Source organism: Phocoena sinus, chromosome 5 (assembly GCF_008692025.1).
Source record: "Phocoena sinus isolate mPhoSin1 chromosome 5, mPhoSin1.pri, whole genome shotgun sequence".
In the NCBI taxonomy this organism is placed as follows: Eukaryota; Metazoa; Chordata; class Mammalia; order Artiodactyla; family Phocoenidae; genus Phocoena; species Phocoena sinus.
In genome coordinates, this window is record NC_045767.1 from 101943708 (window position 1) to 101966038 (window position 22331).

Below are 22331 nucleotides of genomic sequence, written 5' to 3' on the forward strand. Positions count from 1 at the left end.
GTTCAGGGGTGTAGGGTGATAAATAGCCTCACAATTAGGTATTGTTTTCCATAAATACTCTTGTATCTGATGGACATTTCACCAGGTTTATTATATAATTGTATGATTTTAATATTGTTATTGAGTAATGTCCTTTAGGGACATGCTACTGCAAAATAAGTTTCATATAAAATGAGCTGAATAAGAAATTTTAATTCATATTCATTTTAATAACTTATTCAGTTTAACTGCCAGAGGAAATTTTATACATAACTCTTTTTTTTTTTTTTTTGGTACGCAGGCCTCTCACTGTTGTGGCCTCTCCCATTGCAGAGCACAGGCTCCGGATGCGCAGGCTCAGTGGCCATGGCTCACGGGCCTAGCTGCTCCACATCATGTGGGATCTTCCCTGACCAGGGCACGAACCCGTGTCCCCTGCATCAGCAGGCGGACTCTCAACCACTGCGCCACCAGGGAAGCCCTATGCATAACTCTTGATCACAGACATTGAAGCTTTAAAATGAAGTTTTGTTAGACTGTGCCTTGAAAGAATAAGTGTACTGTACACCTGAAGAAAATATTTGAAATTTTTATCAGAATAAAATAAAACAATTTCACTCAGTAGCTGATAAGTCTCCTCTTATTTAGTTGCTTCCCAATAGAGAAAATATGCTGTTTCCTTAACTGCTGGATAAATTCAAATTGCAAATTGCAGTTTTAGAATTTGCCTACAGCTATTGCATCCTGCATGGACACTTATAATCCTATATTCTTGGGTCAAAGCATGTTTTGTGAATTATTTACTTTTAGTAAGAAAAGGTGGTAACCGTAAACCCAAGACTACTTAATACTCTTTAGAGGCAATTCTGAAATGTATTCTAAAACACTGTCTGTTATAAAATGAGAACAAAAAACACTGTGCAACCACTGAATTTGAAATTATAATTAAAAATTTAATGACACTTTAAGAAAGTGAGAATTGTTACTTTTGCCTAAAATATTTTAAGCATAAAAATACTTCACCACATAAAACAACAGAAAGATACCAATATTTTAGAATCAATTAGTTTATCTCATATGAATGATTTATTAATCTTAATTTTAAGTAATCAGCTGTTTTAAAACGCAAGCATGGTCTGTCATACAGAGTGAAGTAAGTCAGAAAGAAAAAGACAAATACCGTATGCTAACACATATATATGGAATTTAAGGAAAAAAATGTCATGAAGAACCTAGGGATAAGACAGGAATAGAGGCGCAGACCTACTGGAGAACAGACTTGAGGACATGGGGAGGGGGAAGGGTGAGTTTTGACAGGGCGAGAGAGAGTCATGGACATATACACACTAACAAGCGTAGTAAGGTAGATAGCTAGGGGGAAGCAGCCGCAAGGCACAGGGATATTAGCTCGGTGCTTTGTGACAGCCTGGAAGGGTGGGATGGGGAGAGTGGGAGGGAGGGAGACGCAAGAGGGAAGACACATGGGAGCATATGTATATGTATAGCTGATTCACTTTGTTATAAAGCAGAAACTAACACACCATTGTAAAGCAATTATACCCCAATAAAGATGTTAAAAAAAAAAAAAAAAAAACGCAAGCATGATCATCATGACCTGTGGCCATATTTAACCACAGCTGTCACGTGAGTTTCACACAATAGTGGCCTAGCTAATAGTCCTAGTATTGAATAAACCTTGCTCCTTTCATAGTTCATTGAGACTTATTCTTGGCCAAAGTATAGGTTGGTAAAAAAGTTTACAGCAAATTATGTAGAGTAGTGCAAAATAAGGTCAATATTGAAAAGGATATAAGTAATACAAATCTAACACTTTAATGGTGTTTTAGAACAATTTTCTACTGAATAAAAGGAGAGAATTTTTGTCTTGTTTTTATTTTATCCTCGTTGTTTTTTGACATGAGTTTGGCTGTATTTTGTTTGCTCCTTAGCCTTTTCATTTTTTTCTGAGCCATGGCTAAATTTCTCCATCTTTCCAAGCCTCAACTTATGTAACTGTATGATTGTAAAAATAATTTCTTTGAACTTACTCATGATTGTGTTTTAATAAATTGCTGTCAGGCACACTGAAACTTTTGGAGGAAAGGTAATGCAGTTTTTTGTTTAAGTAATTAATTTATTTTTTGCCTGCATTGGGTCTTTCTTTCTGCACGTGGGCTTTACCTAGTTGTGGCGAGCGGGGGCTACTCCTAGTTGCAGTGTGCGGGCTTCTCATTGTGGTGGCTTCTCTTTGTTGTGGAGCACTGGCTCTAGGCATGCGGGCTTCAGTAGTTGTGGCTCACGGACTCAGTAGTTGTGGCTCGCGGGCTCTAGAGTGCAGACTCAGTAGTTGTGGTGCACGAGCTTAGTTGCTCTGTGGCATGTGGGATCTTCCTGGACCAGGGATCAAACCCGTGTCCCCTGTGTTGGCAAGTGGATTCTTAACCACTGCGCCACAAGGGAAGTCCCAGTAATGCATTCTAAATGGCTTACTTTTGTTCTTCCTTTAGAGTTCCATAAATGTAAGAAGGAACTCTGCTAGAAAAGGAGAAATACCTTCTTCTCTTTTAACCTTTCCTTCTCAGAACTTGTGTGCTGAAATTAACAGTGAATCTTTAACCTCTAGCTAGCAATGAAACTCTCCATAAGTATCTCAAGAAATCTGGGATGGAAAATGGTCAAAACAGAGTAATCTTTTGAACACTTCATGTCTGCCTGCTCTCCCTCGGGGACAGGGTATTAGAGAAATTAATGACTCCAGGCACTTTCACAAGGAAATAATATTCTCATTTGGTTGGCAAAGTACAAATACTTCAGAGGTAGATAATAACTATAAAATACAAGTTTTACAAAATGTCACAGCTCTAATTATTCTTCATTTACAATTGCATTCTCACTGGCCAATTTGTCAAGACTTTCTTTTTGCCACTGACAGAAGAAGGAGCAAATTCTTTTCCTTTCCATTGCTCTTGCATAAAGTGTCTATAGAGTATATTTTAAATAATTATAAAAAACTTTAAACTATCAATATTGGGACTCTGGGATCTACGAATCCCTTTTTCATCAGTAAGCAAAGCAAAATTATTAAATTTGAAGGAATATGTAGCCGATCTTTCTTTGAAATTTATTATCTGAGACCCTGAGACAAAGTTCAGCACTCATAGGGTTCTTGCCATAAAAACCAATTAAAAGAGCTTCTCAGAAAGTTTTTCTTAACCTTTTGGTAGAAAATTATTCTAGTGAAAACTGCTATTGTCAATCTGTTGGTTTTTGGACAAAATAGATACATTTTTATAAATATTATTTGAATCCCAAGTTATTATAGTGAAATGCCACTCCAATATAGAATTAAGCACACAATAAGCACTCAAAAAATACTTGTTTTGCATTGGTTTTCTGAATGTAAAAGTATCCCATTACGTGAGACTAAATTTGGTTCTGAATTTAGTTCAGCATCATAACATGTAGACTAATTTTCCCAGGACCATCTTCATAGTAACATTAGCATGTTCTCACATAGTTTAGTCATAAATATGGGCCATGGAGTATCTTTGAAGACATTTTTCTTCTCTGTGGTTGGCCAAGTCTTAGAGCTCCTTTTAACCGGCTCTGTGAATATGGTGTTGGCAAACACACGTGGGAAAGACAGGCTTATCTGGCCAGTGAGGCAAGCAGAGAAAGTCAAGCCCTCCAGCCTCTTATATTCAACACAAAAGAAAATTAAGAATAAAAGTAATCAAAATTAAATAAATTCCCTCATAAACAAACCACATGAAAAATTAAACTGTTCCCAAGTGCTTTAAACATTCAAGCAATTGAGGATATTTTGATTTAGAAAAAGAATTAACAGGGGAAGAATGGTCCCAAGGTAGACAATAGCATTGCTATCAGCTGAGGTCATCCAAAACAAAGCAAGGGAAAAAACTTCCTAGTAGAAAATGAAGTTGAATTTTCTTTTTTTTCTTTCTTTTTTAATTGAAGTATAGTTAATTTACAATGTTGTGTTCATTTCAAGTGTACAGGAAAGTGATTCAGTTGTGTTTATATATATATATATATATATATATTCTTTTTCAGAGATATTCTTTTTCAGATTCTTTTCCATTATTAGTTATTACAAGATATTGAGTACAGTTCCCTCAAGTTGAATTTTATTCCATTGTAAGATGAATTATTTGGTAAAATCAAGCATTATATTTTACACATAGTTGAGATTTAACAATTGATGTAGGTTGAATGAAGTAATGAAGAAATTTGTGGCTCTAGGTTGCATTAAAAATATTGATTCAACTTTGAGTAAGTGATTTTTGCTAAAAATTTGTGAAGTTTTAACTAATAAGCATAAGAAAATCTGAAAATATTTCCTTGAAGTTCTGTAAGTATGAGGGCAAAAATTTGTATCACCTTGCTTGTCAAATTCAAGGGCACTATAAGAAAAGTTATTCTGAGACCTGAAAATAGTTTCAAAATTTTGAAACTATCACAAACAAAATATTCACATTTTCATTCTCTAAATTGAATAACCAAGTGTAAATAAATGGTTTTGAAAATCCCCAAAAATCCCTTTGAGAGTCTCTAATAATAATCCTAGAGAGGCCATTCATTCAATTCACTTTGATTCAGAGCCTGTCAATAATGTGCTGGGAGCTATTCTTGGCCCTCAGGATAAATTAGTGAAAAAAGTAGAAAATCCTATCATCATGAAGCATACAACCTAGTGGAAAAACCAGATAATGAACAAAATAAGTGAATGATACAGTAAGATGATAAGTACTTTGGAGGAAAATAAACCAAGAAAAGGGGTAGAGAGTAGGGGCAGAGAGAAATGTCTTTTCAAATCTAGTTGTCAGGGATGGCCTCACTGAGCGGAGTGACATTTGAGCAAAGACTTGAGGGGATAAGCCTGCCAGGCCGAGGAAACAGTGGATACCTGAGGCAGCATCCTGCCTGAAACATGCCAGAAAGAGCAAGAAGGCCAGTGTGATTGGAGTAGAATGAGACAACATCAGAAAAGCCATTTTAAGAACTTAGGCTTTACTTTTTGTGAGAGAGAAAAACCATTGGAAGATTTTGTGCAGAGAAGTTTATAACAATTTAATAGTATCTGTCTGACTGGTGTGTTGGGAATAAAAGTGGACAACAGTGGAAGCAAACAAACAGATTAGGAGGCTTTTGGAGTCATCCATGATTTGGATGATGGCAGCTTGGATCTAGGCAGGAACAGTGGAGGTGTGAGGAATGCTTGTATTTTCAGTATGTTCTGAAGCAGAGCCAATAGGACTTGCTAGGAGATTTATATGGGATGTGAGAGAGAACCAAGTCAGTCATGACTCTAAGGCAGTGGTTCTTAACTGTGGATAATTTTGCCCCCCAGGGAACATTTGGCAAAATGTCTGGTGAAATATTGGGTATCGCAACTGGGGAGTATGCTATACGTGTCTAGTGAACAGGGGTCAGAGATGCTGCTAAACATCCTATGATGTACAGAACAGCTCTCTCCAAAAAAGAATGATCCAGCCCCAAATGTCAATGATGCTGAAGTTGAGAAACTCTGGACTAAGGTTTTCGGCCTGAACAACTGGACGGATGGAGTTTCCAGTAACACAAGGAGGACGCTGCTAGTGGAGTGGTCTGGGGAAGTGAAACCAGGAATTCTGTCTTTTTGAGGTGCCTATTAGATTTCCAAGAGACCAATTTCAAATATTACAATGTCATAAAATAAAAATGAAAAAGTTTATCTGATTTTAAATTATTTTTAAATGGTTTCTTTAGAGATTAAATTCCTGTAGAATTTAGGAATTTAGAAAAGGGATCTTTCCCATTTACATTCTTTCCCTATTTTGGATCCCTAGTACCACACACTTCTCTGAGCAGCATTTCTGATAGCTTAGAAGATATTCTTATATTTTTAGGCTATGCCTAAGAATAATTGGTTTCTTTTCACCTATTAGTCCTTCAAAATAGCTTCCTTTTCCCCCTAAGTTCAGAATGCTCACAGCTGAACAAGCAGCTACACGGGCAGTCTGACTTGTTGTGGGAAAGTTTGCCTTATTACTTCTCAGCCAGCCTTGGTGGATTACGTGGAAAAAATGGAATCTGCTTAGCCTAAGATTTTAAAGTCTTTTAACTTTGCAGTTGAGTGCCTAAAATTGAATTTTGTAAATAACTTAGTTGTGTTTCTATTCCTCTCATCCTTTCCCTACATGCATTCCTTTCTCTAGAGGAGGAAGCCAATCAGTGAATACCTTAGACCTGCCCACCAACCACGAAGCAGAGAAAATGTAGATGCTAGTGATTGAATTAATTCTCACACTTTAGTTAATGCTGTTCAATATTTCTCACTTTTTTTGTTTCCAAAATGTCATTTTTTCTCTTCAAATACTGTTAAAGTATCTTTAAAATGCATCTTGCATGTAAATATAACAAAGCAGCCAGAATAATTAGTTCACAGCTACTGGTTTTTATAACTCAGATGTCCAGGGCTGCAAGGAGTGAAATGGTGAAACTCAGCAAGGGGAGGAGACTTCACTGAATTAATTTAAAAGAAAATCTGTACATGGGGATTCTTTAGAAAGCTGTTGTTAGGCATAATTTTCTCTGTTATTTTTAGAGTTTCAATTTCTAGTCCATTTGGTATTTTGAGAGTTTTGATTCATCTTCACTTATAACACCTTTATTAAGACTTCAGAAATAGAAACAGTCATAGACAAATGCTGTGATGCATGTGGGTTCTATTTTCTTATTTCTTACTAAGATATCTAAATACAGACATTTGATCAGAAACATTACAAGGATGATTGATGCATGTTACAAACCTAGAATATTCACTAGGAACATGCACAGACTTTGCTGTAAATATGTTTTATAACAAAATTGATGTGTGGGTGCATCTTCCTGAAATTGAACGTAATGAATAGATAATGTCAAAAATATGAAATACAGTTGTGACTGGTCAATAATCAGCAAGGAGGGTAAGTAGTACAATTAACTAAAATTGAGTAATTGGGGAATGAATCTTTCTAAAGAACCAGGGAAGGAGCAGGGCAACCCAATTTCCAGACTCTTCTGGTTTAACTTTTTCTTTGGTGGTAAAAAGGAAATAGCCCAGGGCTTCCCTGGTGGCGCAGTGGTTGAGAGTCCGCCTGCTGATGCAGGGGACACGGGTTCGTGCTCTGGTCCGGGAAGATCCCACATGCCACGGAGCGGCTAGGCCCATGAGCCATGGCCGCTGAGCCTGCGCTTCTGGAGCCTGTGCTCCTCAACAGGAGAGGCCACAACAGTGAGAGGTCCACGTACTGCAAAAAAAAAAAAAAAAAAAAAAGTGGAAATAGCCCATAGGCTCTAATCTACTACACCTTGCTAATCAAATCATTACGTTGTCTTCTTTTACTTTGTTTCTCTAGACTTGTAGACTTTCAGAAACTACAAGTTACATGGAAGTTTAATTTATCAAATATACAGGTTCTGTCTAGCTTTGCATTTATTTTATGTTCTTCTCCTAACATCCATAAATTATATTACCAAATTCTATATCAGTAAGTTAATATTTGTGTTTTTCTGTATCCAGTGTCCTAAAGAATCAAAGGTTACCACAAAAGATGAATAAAAATTGACTAGATTTTTAGAATTCTAGAAAAGAATTTCTTAAACCACTTATTGGCTTGTTGTCTGATTTCTTGAGGTTTACAACAATTGTGTAACTACTGTTTTTTTCTCATCTGTGTCTAGAAACAAAGAATAGGAAAACACTTAAATTGCAGTTAGAGTTTGGAAACACCAAAAAAGTGTTTGTAGTAAGGATAAACAAATATAAAGCTTTCCTTAAGTGATTAAGAAAAATACCTTAGAGATCTTTTAAATGTGGAAAATTTTATGCATCTGGAGGCTTATTTAGTTGCTAGTTGGCATGATCTCTCAAAGTGTCCTTTTTGTAGTACTCCTTGATAGCCCCATAGTAAAAAGAAACAGAATTCAGAGTATAGTGTCTCATTAAAGCACACTTGGCCCATTTTCTCCTCAGTGTTTCAGTTGGCTTACCTAATCCTCTGTTCATAGACTTGCAATTTGTAACTTTGTTTCACCACACTTGCAATTTGTTACTTTCTCTGTTGTCAGATCAAAGACAATTAAAACAAAACAGAAAACAGCTACAGTTTTACTCCATTCATTCATCTATGCCACAGCTGGTAACTAAGCACTTACTATGTGCAGGCACTGAGCTAGCCACGGGGGCTACTAGGAGAGTAAGACCCACAAGAGCTGATGGGGAAAATGAAAGAGAGCAGGGAAGCTGATAGACAATTATAGTGCATTTGCAAAATGCTATATAAATACAGACAAATACAGATTACGATAGAAGCACATGGAAGGGACTAAAGGCATCTTCCTAGAAGAATAACCTCTAATCTGAGATCAAAAGATGAGCGAGAGTTAGCTAGAAAGAGAGAAGATGTGATTGTCCTTGCAAAGAGCCTGAGATTTTGCATATCTTTTTTTGTCTGAATTTAAGAGAGGGAAGCCTCAGGAAATGATACTATGGGTATAGGGAAAATGGTCCTTCATGATGGGCCTTGTGATCTAATCCACATTAAAGAACTGGAAACTGATCTGGAGAATAATGTGGGGTTTTAGGCTGTAAACTAAACTGTTGGATATACACTTCAGAAGAATTACTTTGGCTCTGGTTTTGGAGAAGAGATGGGATGGTAGCAGGTAAATAGGCCCATCTTAATCTCTCCAGGACAGTCACACTTTATGTTTTGCTAGACATCATATGAGAAGAGGAAGTTAGAGAAGTGCAGAGACAGCGTTTGATAGCAGGAAGTGCCATTAGAAAAAGAAGAATAAATGACCACCAATAAAAATATTTATATAATGTAACATGTTTTATATATATGTGTGTGTGTGTGTGTGTGTGTGTGTGTTTAATTTACTTGCTATAACTTGTTAGAATTGCAACTTGTCCATGGTGTGTGGAATTATGAAATCTTAATAAGTGCTATCTTAGACAATTCAGATAGATTATGTGCCTTTTTTTTGTCCATGCTGTGGGGCATGTATGCAGGATCTTCATTCCCCGACCAGGGATCGAACCCACGCCCCCTGCAGTGGAAGCATGGAGTCTTAACCACTGGACCTCCAGAGAAGTCCCAATCTTAGCCAATTCAAATAAAAACACTCCCAAGTCACTGACACTGCAAAGATATATGAGTGTATATATATATACATATATATATATATATATATACACACACACACACACACACACACACACACACACACATACATATATACATATATATACGTATATCTGGATTGGAAAGTAAAAAGGTAGACTGCATTGGCTCTGTACTTTCAAACATACAGAACATAGGTTCTATGTGATATATCAGACATTTCAATCTAATCATATATTTTAGTGGACTGAACTTTCCACAGAAGATAGTGACAGAAAAAAATTTTAATGCATCTACTCCTGCACACAAAATTATAACAAAAAACACAATCAAATAAGTAGATCTTTTCAGTAATTCAGGAAAAATAAACCCAGGATGTTGGCAAGCTAAGCTCTTCACTTGTATAGGAAAATATGTCAACACCCTTTATTGGGGCTGCAGTACGGATCCCCAGAGCACTACCTCTTAGAAGGGAGCCAGGAAAATTAGAAGGAAAGAAGGAATGTGAAGCTGTGGAAAATAATTTTTGTCTGGGCTCGGATGAGGTGACTACAAATCTGATTCTATCCCAAGAATAATTTCTCCTACTTGAATGTTATGTAACTCAGTCACTTTTGATCCAATAAACTGTTAAGCTTGTTTGGATGCATAAAGAAGCCAAACATGGACAAGGGTGCCTCATTGTTCCAGAAGAGGGAGAGAAGATTAGGAGGTGGGGAAAATTCTCTGAGGTTGCCTACCTAGTATCCTCCCAACCTTTACAGGGAGATAGAGTGATTCTATTTGACATTTACTTGCCATAAATTGTTAGAATTGCCCACTTGCCCATGGTGTTTGGAATTGTGAAATCTTAATAAGTGCGGTGTTAGCCAACTCAAATAAAACCACTGCCAAATCACCAGCACTGCAAACAGAGGAGAAAGTACTAGGGAATTTTAAATTAATACCTTCTCCATCTCCTATATAATTTACATTCTGAACCCAATCAACAAAGCAGATGAGAACTTGAATTCACTTCCTCCTCTCTTCTACCCTATGTCTCCTTTCTTGGAGAATGATGTCACCAAAGCATAAAGTAGGGAGCAAATGTAATTTTAGATCATCAATTCCTACTGATCTAATTCCCGTCATTTCTTTCAAATTCACTTGCCTTACCTCCCGCCTCATCCTAACTCAGGGCTTATTTCATTCTTGTCTGAAAGTTTGCATTGCCTCTCCAACCATTCCTCGCCTGGAATCTCTTTGTATCACTTGCAAAATTTCCTCCACGTTCCCCACAAAGAGAGTTACAAACACTCAAGCAGATCATGGCTTTCCCATGTTCACCATCCTTTAGTGCTTCCTAGGAACTAAAGCAGTTCTAAAAGAGGGACATGCACATGATTTGTGAATGTTTAAGAAAATACAGATGAAAGGCTTCACCCAAGACCTATGAAATTGGAATCTCTTGAGTTAGGGCTCAGGCATGTGTTTGGAAAAGGATCTCTAGGACATACCCAGTTAAGAACAACTGTCCTACAAAATAAAATCTAAATTTCTTTGCATGACATACAGAGCCCTTCATTATTTGTTCCTTGCCTCGGACATCTCAGATGTCACTTTATATTTTTGCTTCATCAATACTGAACTCCTTTTAGTTTGGGGAATACATTTTTCTTTTCTATCTTACTGCCTTTGCACTGACATTCCCTCTGACTAGACTACCCTTTCCTTGAATCATCCTACCTGTCTTTCTAAGCTTTGCTTTCCCTAAGCCTTTCTGCCCCTCTCAGCAAAATTAAATGGTCTGTTTTCTGTATTCCCTCTGTATTTTGTCCACAGATCCATTATAAAAATTATCATATTATATTTGCTTCTTTCTTTCTTTCCAAGAAATCAAAAATGATACTACATTTCTGTATTCCAATAACTTGGCTCCAAGTAGGCAGTGATATAAATATTTGTCAAATGAAAATATGAGTAAGCTAATGACTATGTGAATGAATAGAAATGATCCAACAAAGCTTGTGGATGAGGAAGCTGGGAGCTATATATAAACAGAGGTTTTGCTACAGCCTTTTATGGTGGATCTGTGAGTACAGGGCATCTATTTCTGTTAAGAAGACACTTCTTTTTCTTCCGGAAAACACTTTTTCCATGCTGTAGTACGTTTATGTGGTTGAAGGTAGACCTTTCTGTAAAACTTTTCTGATGCTGACTTCTGAGGTTGGGAAATTATTTGAAGACTAGCATTGCCTGTAAAAATGAATACCTGCTGGGGCCTCTACTGAAAGGCAGAATGTGCTGCATATATCACTGAACAAATGCAAAGAATTCCAGGAAGTAGCTGGCTGTGTGGATTTCTCCATGACAAGGAAGCATTTGCTGCTGAGTCTCAATCAGGATGAGGATTGGTGGAAAACTTTATTTAAAAGACACTTGGAAAGTGGAAATGGAAAATACTGAATTTGAGCATTCAGAGGACAGCTGTGTCTCTTTGTGTAATTAAATATCTCCCCTACTGAGTGCTTATTTTCTTCATGTCTGATAGTTTGATGTTCTGCAGCCATAATGGTGTAATAGCATGCTATTTTAATAATACTTTGAATTTATGTCACCTTTTCTCTAAGGCACTGGATTTTTTTGTAGACATTTAGTTCATTTCTCCTTTCTGGACTCAGAGGAGTGTGAGTTTCACCTTTGCAAAGCTTGCCAATGGCCTGTAGTGTGTTTTTGATAGTGGAAGCTGGAGAAGATATTTTCCTTTAATAAGATAAAGATGCGCTTGTACACGAAACATGTTCAGTCTGTAGCAGCTGTGTTGACCTCTGCCCTTCCTTTTGTTTAAGTTGTTCCTCCCTTTGGTGACCTGGATTGGAAGATTCTCTGCTGTACACCTGCACTTGTACTGTCCTTATTTGGGACAGTTCTTCCTCCCCCTTTATAAGGATACAGAAAGCCTGCAAGGCATCTGCACTCACCTATGTGCAGCTTCCTTTTAAAGGACAGACATAATTTATCGTATAATTCTTAAAATTTGGTACTGTTTCACATTTATTTCACAGCTGAATTTTAATTACTTTTTATGATTTTATTTCAATTACTTCATGGTGTGGGAAATGAAACTTCTCAGTGTTTCTCTCTCTGGCCTTTCTTTTATGCCTTCTGTTCTATCCTGAGTGCAATTTTCAGGATGTGAGTGAAAGAGAAAGAAATTAGAAAGAAGGCTTCAGTTCAAACAGGGAGAGCTGGAAAAGTGCTTAGAGAATATTTTATTACAACCGTTTCACTTTACAAGCAGGGGAATCTAAGCAGTGTCTTGAGTTACTCTACCGTTGATGGCTAAACTTGGACTCGTGCACTTAGTCACCTAAAGTCAGAGACTTTTCCCTTGTAACTGCAGGAGCCATACTTTTAGGACCTTTAAATCTGGTTCCCTGATCTGGCCATGCTCTTTTTAAAAAACATGTGAATTTACTTGTACAAAAAAGACTTATGGAGGTTGACAAAGTCACATTTTGTTTCACAGCTTATATTGAATGGAAATAATAGCGCAAGAAATCTGCATTGATTGAAAATCTGAAAAAGTGAGTTGATGTTATTGCACAGAATCTCATGAGGTCCTGTCATAGCCTGGCCTCCAAGTTTACCCAATAATTTAGCAGCATCTGAAGTAAAACCCCAGTCTACAGATTGGGACAGTGGTTCTCATCTTTAGCATTCATCTGCTGGAAACAGGATTCAGTAGGTCTCGGGTAGAACCTGATAATTTGCATTTCTAATACGGTTCCTAGATGCTGTTGGTGCTGCAGGAACAGTGGTCATGCTTTAAGAACCACTGCTCTAGCAGAAGTAGCAGGTTTTATTTCTGTTATCACCAGACTAATTATAAGGGATTAAGCAGGCAAATTCAACTCATCTTGCTGAATGACCTCTCTCAATATTAAACTAAGATTATTTATCATCCACTGTCAAAGGTGTACTCATCCTTTTAAGACTATTATGTCAATTGTGCCATTTTATCACCTATCCCAGAGTAAGCAAAATCTCTTCGGTATGTGGTTGTAACAATATTATATTTTCCTTTATACTTTACTAAATAAATGCATATATACCTTATGTAAGTCAACCTCCCTTTAAAAGTGGCCATAGCAAATGTTATTTTGCAAATTCTGTAGATTAAAAAGCTGTACCTCATCCACGACCATATGTGACTTGAAATCACAAAGCTAGTAAGTGCAGAGATGGCAGGGATTTGAACTCAGTTTTTCTGAAATTCTTCTGACAGCCTAATAGTGAAAACTGATGAGCTAATGACACCTTTCATTGTCATAAAAGATGCATCAGTTTGCATAATATTGGCTCTGCAGGATATATGCCTATTAACACTGTGAACCTTGAACTAATTATTAACATTTCAAGACTCTTGAATTAACCTGAAGGATCTGCCTTGACGTAGGCTTTTTGTTACTCTTTGAGAATTCCTAATAGATGATGGGGACAAAAATAAGCCAAAAATAGCCACAAATAAATCAGCATCTAGCCAATTAGTTGTACAGACCTATTCACAAGTGCTAAGAGGGGAGCTGTAACAATTTGCAATCAGAGAGTTAAGGCTGAAAAATCTGCATGGAGGTTATTCTTGAGCAGTGTTTTGAAAAGAAGATAACGTGATATGGTTTGCAATAGAGGAAGAAAGAGCACTTCTGGTGAGAAAAAAGAAAGTAAGGCTTGGTAAAGCCTCCTTCCTTGGCAGGAGTGAAGACCAAAAGATGCAATTGTATCTTAGAAGCCAGCTGAAAAACCAAGATGCACCCGTCCCTGAGATACTCAGCTAAAACAGTGAATATAATCAGGGCTTTCCTAATGGAAGTGAGTCAAAAATTCAAATAAGAAATGCAAATTGTATCACACCCTCCCCCCCACTTCCTAGTCCTCTCTGAATGTTTTCTATAGGAAAAGCCTACGTCAAGGCAGATCCTTCAGGTTAATTCAAGAGTCTTGAAATGTTAATAATTAGTTCAAGGTTCACAGTGTTAATAGGCATATATCCTGCAGAGCCAATATTATGCAAACTGATGCATCTTTTATGACAATGAAAGTGTCATAATAGGAAAGTGTGTTTATAGAGAGAATTGGCATGTATCCTGCGGTTGTGAGAAGTGACATTAGCAGATCAAGATGACTAGAAAGTAGCTGACAGTATGTTGCATTGGTCAATGCGTGTGAAATTCCAGACACTGCACTGGCCAAAAGAATCTGGAAAGTTCTGTGAAAGTCTGGTTTGTGGGGAATCATTTCTGGATATCCTTCTAGCAGAAAATTTCCTGTAAGATTTAAAGTTGATGAGACCAACCTTCCGTAAATGGCAGAAGCCACCAGTAGAAACTACCAGCTCCTGGAAAGGTGATGACAGTGAGGCTAAGGGGGAATTGCAATTATTTAAGGACTCGCTAGTGACTCTGAAGTGTGTACTTTGCCTCACTTGATATTATGTTGAGCTTCACTTGGCCTGTGGCTCACCTCATTTGATGAGGCAAAGCTGCCTTAATGTTTGAACATGCCCCTAATGTTTACATGTTCCTTTCTACCTTCAGTCATTACACAGGATAGTTAACCAATACTATTCACATGGAATTATGTTTGCTTTGAAATGCATATCTGACTCCCACTCTGAACCTCAGCAACTGGGGTGATATCCTGCATAGAGTCCCCATTTTGTGGCCCTGTCTCTCACTGTTAGGTAAAAGCTGCCTGGAAGACTGCAAAATTAAAATGGAGAAGTAATGAAGAGTTTCCTAAGTTACAAATAATTGATGATGATTATAAAATTGATCGTAAGTTTTCATTGTATAATTTGATTGATATGGCAGTTATCATAGCAGCCTTGAACAGAATGCTCTTGTGAACAAGATCATTTATCTCACCGAGTCTGTTTTTGCATAAACATTTTTAAATGAAAGGCATAATAAATCTGTCCAGAGCATGCACACAGTGAGCTGCCAAACCTGCCACCTGTTTAAGGTTTTAATGAACACTTCTGCATTCAACAAAAAGCCGTATCAAATTAGTGCTGACATTTTGCTTTTCTCCTGCCTTTCATATTCCCGGAACCCTGAGAGATCATCTTGCAAAATCCTCTAAATGGGGGACTGATTTTTTCATTAGAATTCAGCAACCGCTGTTAAGCCAGCTCCCCCAGATTCGTGTTTACATCTGCAGTTCAATTGGGACCTGGGGGGTCACGGGCAAAGTTAAGAGTGTTGGGTGAGTGGAAAGTTAGAACTCCAGGAAAGTGGAAAAAGAGCACTGGACGAGGAGTCAAGAAACCTAAGCGTTTGCCTTAGTTTTCCTACTGTTAGCTGGTGGTTAGGTGGTGAAATTTTGGCTCCCAAGGATCCACTGTTGGCATGGGCAGTGCATATCCTAGGTCTGGAGTTGGCGAGAGTGAGGGGCAGGGTTATGGGGAAGACCAGACAGCGTCGTGCCGGAGGGGGCCAAGCTCGCCTATTCATCTGTGAAAGTCTTACCAAAGCAAACATAGCGATGCCATCTTGTTCCCTAAATGTACTGCCCTTTAATTCTGTCAGCTGAAGTCGTTGTTTTGAAGTATAATAGCATGTTAAGGGAAGGATTCCCATATTTCCTATCCCAGAGTCCTGAAATGGCACAGGTGCCAGCACTCTGAGAAAGGGCAGCACGTGAAAGAAGCAAACAGAACCTCTGCCTCCTGGGGCCTCAAAGAAGGGAGGCTCAGCCACACAGGGGGAAGGACCCTTCCTAGGGCATAGCAGAGCACTCACGCTGTGGGGAAATGGTGACTTTGTGCAGGCTTTTTACACCAAGCAATTTTGCTGCTGAGCAGCATGGATAACCTCTGAATCCAGAGCTTTGATTAAATAAAGGGCATTAGCAAAAGACACATGTGTTGGTCATTGCTTTTCCTTCTGCTCTGGTCTTTTCTCTTTATCCTCCTCACAATATCTTAATGAGCTTTTAATCCCCCATTTTTATGTTTATACACAGAGATTTATCTTGTACCCCTGACCTTGGCAGATAATCCATGTTTTATATGCACACTTGTGGGGCCGAGGGGATTCAAGTTTGCCATTCAACCTAGTTAGGCACGCAGCCTATACCTCCCTGCTGTTCCTTGGGGTGACAGCCAGGGAACAATGGGCTTAATTAGCCTATTTCACATTCAGAATATATTTCCAGCTAGCCTTTGGTCCTGGCAGGCCGTTAAGGATGTATGCATTCCTGCTGCTGCTGTTGGTGAAGTGAGTTTTTAACCATGAACTGTTGTGAGTCCTCTGATAACATTTCAAGGGTAAAATCCCTTTGATCTTCTCATTTCAATAGAGATCCCTCAAAAGGAATAAAGCCCAGGTTCACTAGCCAACAAGTGATGCCACGGGTACACGTAGTCTGTTTAAGTCAGGGAGACACATTTTATCAACTGTCAGGAAAACAAACATGAGACAACCATGTGTTGGTTTTATGTATTATTTTTCAATTTTGTAGGCTATTTTTCACTAAATTATTTTGAAGGTGTTATTTTCACGTGAAAAGCAGTATCAGAGTTCAGCATAATCAGCAAGAGATCTAGGTCCAGTGCCCAAATTTGTTTTTATTGGTAATAGTTACAAAAAGAATTTAAAAGAGTCATATAATAAAAAGCACAAACAAAACATTAAAGCAAAAGGCAAATAATAAAGGCAGTTGGAGGAGTACAATTAATACCTGAGAGCTTAGGCTTAGTTAGTCTGTAACTGTAGATACTCTGGGTTGCAAAGGACTGTGAAATTGGGTAGTATCAATTTCTCAGACTACAAATGCAGTGTTAAATAAAATGTAACTACATTTTTATATAATTCGTATTAATCTAAATTTCAAGTTCCTATTTTGACTCATAGTCAAAGCATGAATCACACAATTCTTAGCTGTTTTTAGATTTACAATCGAGACAGGATTTTCACGTACATGGCACTGTAGCATCTAGAGAGGTGCCCAGACCCTGTTGGCATCCACCGCAATGGAAATCATTTCTTCAGAGAAATCACCTCTGCATACTTGTATCTGCTGTGATAATGTCCTGTGTCTTCCTGGTCTCTGGTCCTCAGTCCATGAATTTTCTATCTTTCTCACCCACATTTCAAACCCTCTTCACTCTTAGCTAATTCAAGTGCCTTCCTTTGAGACATGTGAAGAACATGTTGCTCCGTGCTCCCTGAATACCACCCTCTGCAGACACTGCACTATGCTGGGATGGGGTGAGAAACCCTACCACTTGCTTTCCAGACAAACTGACCTTGAGCCTAAGCTCAAGGATGTCAGGACACAGGGTCCTTTCTCTGAGAGTCTTACCATTATCTATCTCTCTTGTTTTTCCTTCGGTTCTTTTCTCCCATTACAGGTCCAAGTTTCTATTCTTTTTAATCTAGCTGAAAGTGGAAATAGGGAGTAGATAAGAGGAAATATATTGATTCTGCCTAATTGAACTTTCTGTCATATTCCTGGCCTGAAGCTTTTAAACTTTGCTACTCATGTGAAGTTTTCTCTCTCTGATTCTACTCCCCTCCAAGGAGATGAAAGAGTCCTTCTAGTGGCCCAAATGAGGTAGCTCAGGAAAAGTGCATCATCAACACTTATAACATCCAGGCACGTTGATCTCCAACACTATGAATCTCGTTGACATGAGCAGTACCAGATGACTGTCTGGCCTCTGTTTAAACAGTCCCATTGACAAGAAACTACTGACATCCAATAGTTTCCCTTTCTGTCCTTCCCTGTGGATGCTCCTTTTTTTCCTCCATGCCTATCCATGACCCAACACTAATTAGCTGAAACTGAAAGGCAGTTAAAAATGATTTTTTAAAAGCCCTACCTACCACCCAATGCATAGTCAACATTTAATTGAATACCATACTGCCAAAGTAAACTACAGATTTGGAATTTTATCACTAAATTGAAACGAATTAATACTGAGAGCCAAAAATGTACCAAAGAAGTCTCATGTATCTTCTCTCATTCAACTTTTGATGGTCCTAGACTGTAAGTTCCTGGGGATAGGGAGTATGGCTTCTTCATCCCAACACATAGCATCCTACTCCTAGTATGTACTTGCACAGTATTTGAAATTTGTGAGATAAGTGCTGTTTTGACATGTTTCAAAGTAAATTGAGATTCAGAGGGGTTAAGTGACCAACTCAGAGTCACACAGGTAGTCACGTGGCAGGGGTGAAATAAAATTGAAGGATTCTGAACCCATGTGCATGGATAGCTCTCTCTTCCTCATTGTTTGGATGGCTATACCACTGCATATATCATGAGTTAGGATGTATATCTTGAGTCTCATAAGCTCCCCACAGTTTAACAGTCTCCTCTAACAGCCATGAAAAAAATCTCAGTGATAAGCATTCCTCTTTATATTTTCCTGATGCTTTCCTAAAGATAAAGTGAAGCATAAATACTCTAGGGAGGACTTTCAGAGCACATCTTGTTTAAAGGATGGTGCTGGCATCCAGGAGTGTGTCTTGCATGAATACACCAGAACTTTTATGTAAGACTTGCTGTAGAATTTTCTCTAAACTCAACAGACAGCCTTCAAATATGTAGAAGAACTTCCATGATAATTTTAAGACTTGAAACTAAGATGATGTCCTAACTCTTCCCAAATCTTGCTTTCTGAGAGTGTCTTTCCCCTTTTGTATTAGACAGTGAGATGGGATGCGAGTATGTGTATTGTGCTCTAAGCAGCCTGAGCAACTTGACAATCCTATGACTCAAGTCTAATTTGAGTTTCCCACTGAACAGAGATTTCTGGTTTTGTTTCAGATGCTGGTAAGTTTCTTCCATGTTCCTCCCTCCAGGAAGTACCACAAACCCAACCACATAATGAACAACACTTGATACAATTAAATATGATGTAAGTGCAAGAAAGCCTTCGTTAACTCATGTGACATTCAGCGCTCCACTTCCCTCCCAGGCCTTTTTCCTGTTTGGAACATTGGAGCCAGACATGGCTGGTCAGTAGGAGATAGCAGCTTCACTGAGCTCTCTGAATGCATCTGGAAATGACAAGCTTACCCCAGACAGTGCCCACCTTTTCTAGGAAGGTAGGAACAAGGCCAAGGAATTTATATGTATGAAACCTATATGTAATAATTTTTTAAAAATCTGTGTGTTCAGATCCCATATGCAAAATAACAAGTAACAGCTCCTACATGATCTTCATGGAGAAAATTGAACACTCCAAGTTGGGGAGAAGTTATAGATCAGCCTTGTTGGTATGTGTTTACTATTCATGCCTTTATTTCCATCTTAATGGTACTTTCAATTCAATAACAAAAAGCTTTCTTATAGAAGAATAGGGAAAAATAAATGAAATATTGTAGCTAAGATTTATTGAGCACTTGCTATGGGTTGGGTGCTGTTCAAAAGAATTTATACGGAGTATATATTTTAATACTTAAAATACCTGTAGATTATAGGTACTACTGTGATTCTCATTTTATACATGAGAAACGAGGGCAAAGTTAAGAGACTTGCTCAGGGTCAGGAACTGCTATAGAGCCTAAAAATCAGTCTGTCTGATTCAAGTCTGGGCTCTTAACCACAATGTTTCACTCTACCCTAAAAGAGGATTTTTTCAGGAAGCATTCACCAAGCTGAGTACGACAGTGTCCTCTAAGTACCAGTATCAATGGTCCACTGTCACTACATTAAAATCAACAATGTACAGAAATGTAACAGCCACAAAGTATCCCTGATTACTTATATTGTGTGACTTTACATTTAATTCAAGAGTGCTCTAATTTGAAAATATATGCTAGTTTACCATATTTCCAGAAAGCCTTAGTATGTTACCTGAATGGGAATAGCAGTGGTTTGCATTGCCTCAGACTTACGCATTTTTACAAAACAGAGGCAACAAGGCTTCATCCTGTGAACCCTATAGAATAAGCTGAGGGAAATCAAAGGCAGCCATTCTGACTCTTCCAGCTCTAGTGGACTTCTCACATGGCCACGATGCAGACCAAACTGCATTGTTTTGGGAACCAGCAAGAAGAGAGATGTTAGAGGTGCGATGAAAATGCACAATCATCAGTTTAGCCTCCAGAAACGGAACTCAAGACGTTGCCTTCAAGGACTGCAAAAGTTCAAGGCTGGAGTTGAATAGTCGAGAGAAAAATATTCCTGCCACTTTATGTGGTTCTTTGAACCTTGCTTGCATAGCACATTCACCTCCTCTTGATAGACCTTCAGAAGCAGGCACTATGAAAACTACATCGATTACCTTAACAGTATTGGACTTTGGGCAAAGGAGGCAAGATAGAGAGAACCTTTTCCTTCAACAACTACTTGCTCAAGAAGTAGCATTGCTCGTGCTTCTCATCAATGAAGCCAGTGAATCTCATGCTTATCTAATATGTTAAGCTTTTTTTTTTTTTTTTGCGTTATGCAGGCCTCTCACTGTTGTGGCCTCTCTTGTTGAGGAGCACAGGCTGCAGACGCGCAGGCTCAGCGGCCATGGCTCATGGACCTAGCCGTTCCGTGGCATGTGGGATCTTCCCGGACCGGGGCATGAACCCGTGTCCCCTGCATCGGCAGGCGGACTCTCAACCACCGCACCACCAGGGAAGCCCTGTTAAGCATTTTAAAGACACATAATATGTATTTGCTCATGAATCTCCCATTGCCAGAAAAATCCCTCTCCCTTCTCTGCCTGCTACATTCCAAGAAATGAGAGAATTATAGGTTTCGGTAGCTATGCTGATCCACAAATTGGGGTTCAGAGCTTAGATGAGCTATGCCCACTACCCCTCACTTCCCTTGACTTTGTTACCAATTCTCACCTCCCTCAACTGTGTGTGTGTTTGTGTGTAAAGGGCAAAGAGAGAGAGACAGACAGAAACAGAGACAGAGACAGAGACAGAGGTTGGGGTAAATAGGAAGCAATGAGTCTTGATAATAAAAAATGGCAGTTTGTATAGATATAACTTGGGGTATGTTAAGGAGGATGACAGGGGAGGAAATCTATATTATGTCCATTAGACAACTTCCTGTCTGTCAGTACATGCTTACATAAATTCTCTCACAATTGTAATGATGTGGAATTATGCAATTCTGTCCTTGTCCATGAAGGTTAAAAAATATGCTCTTAAAAACCTCATTTTATAGGCAGGTCTAGACCATGATCTTCCAGTTGTTTGCTCATTTAACTCTTAACTCATCCACTTATTCAAAAAAAAAATTGACCTAATTTTTTATTAAAACATGGCCTCTGTTAGAATAGGGGCCCTGGATTATTATAAAATCTTTTAAGGTTGTCACACTTAGTAATATTCGAACATATTACCTTTTTAAATACTTTTTATTGTGATAAAAACACATAAGATGAGAGCTACTCTCAATAAAGTTTGAAGTGTACAGGATAGTATTGTTCACTCTATGCACGATATTACACAGTAGATTTCTTGAACTTTCTCCTCTTGTGTAACTGAAACACTACACCCATTAAACAGCAACTCCCCGATTCCCCCTCTTCCCAGCCGCTGGCAACCACCATTCTACTTTCTGCTTCTATAAGTTTGACTACTTTACATACCTCATATAAGTGGAATCATGCAGTTCTTGTCCTTCTGTGACTGGCTTATTTCACTTAGCATAACGTCCTCAAATTTTGTTCATGTTGAAGCATATATATAAATTTTCTATTTCCTAAGGCTGAGTAATATTCTATTGTACATATATATCATATTTCTTTATCCATTTAGCCATTGATGGACATTTAGGTTATTTCCACCTCTTGGCTATTGTAAATAATGCTGCAATAAACATGGGAGTACAAGTATCTCTTTGAGATACTCTTTTCAATTCATTTGAATAAATACCCAGAATTGGAGTTGTTGGATCATACAGTAGCTCTTTTAAATTTTTGAGAAATCTTTGTACTGTTTCCAGAGTGACTATACCATTTTCCATTTTACCAACAGTGCAAGTGCACAAGGGTTCTAATTTCTCCACTTCCTCACCAATACTTGTTTTTGTTTGTTTGTTTGCTTTTTGTTTGTTAATAATGGTTATCCTAACAGGTGTGAGATGATAGCTCATTGTGGTTTTGATTTGCATTTCCATGATGATTAGTGATAAAACATTACATTTTAATTTTTAAAAATTGTAATTACATCCAGAGAC

The 22331-nt window shown here is 38.2% G+C and overlaps 1 protein-coding gene across 4 annotated transcripts in view; it reads left to right on the forward strand.

Moving 5' to 3' along the window:
• ARHGAP24 (Rho GTPase activating protein 24) overlaps positions 1 to 22331 on the forward strand; it is a 505735-nt gene that overhangs the window by 183508 nt on the left and 299896 nt on the right. For 2 of the 4 annotated variants that reach the window (XM_032633271.1, XM_032633272.1), the window contains exon 3: positions 18969 to 18974. The exons of 1 other annotated variant lie outside the window; for it this stretch is intronic. In XM_032633271.1, coding sequence (XP_032489162.1) covers positions 18969 to 18974 — 6 coding nt within the window. Of the gene's footprint in view, positions 1 to 18968; positions 18975 to 19231; positions 19250 to 22331 lie in introns of those variants that run through there. One more of the 4 variants, XM_032633275.1, reaches the window with a different exon arrangement.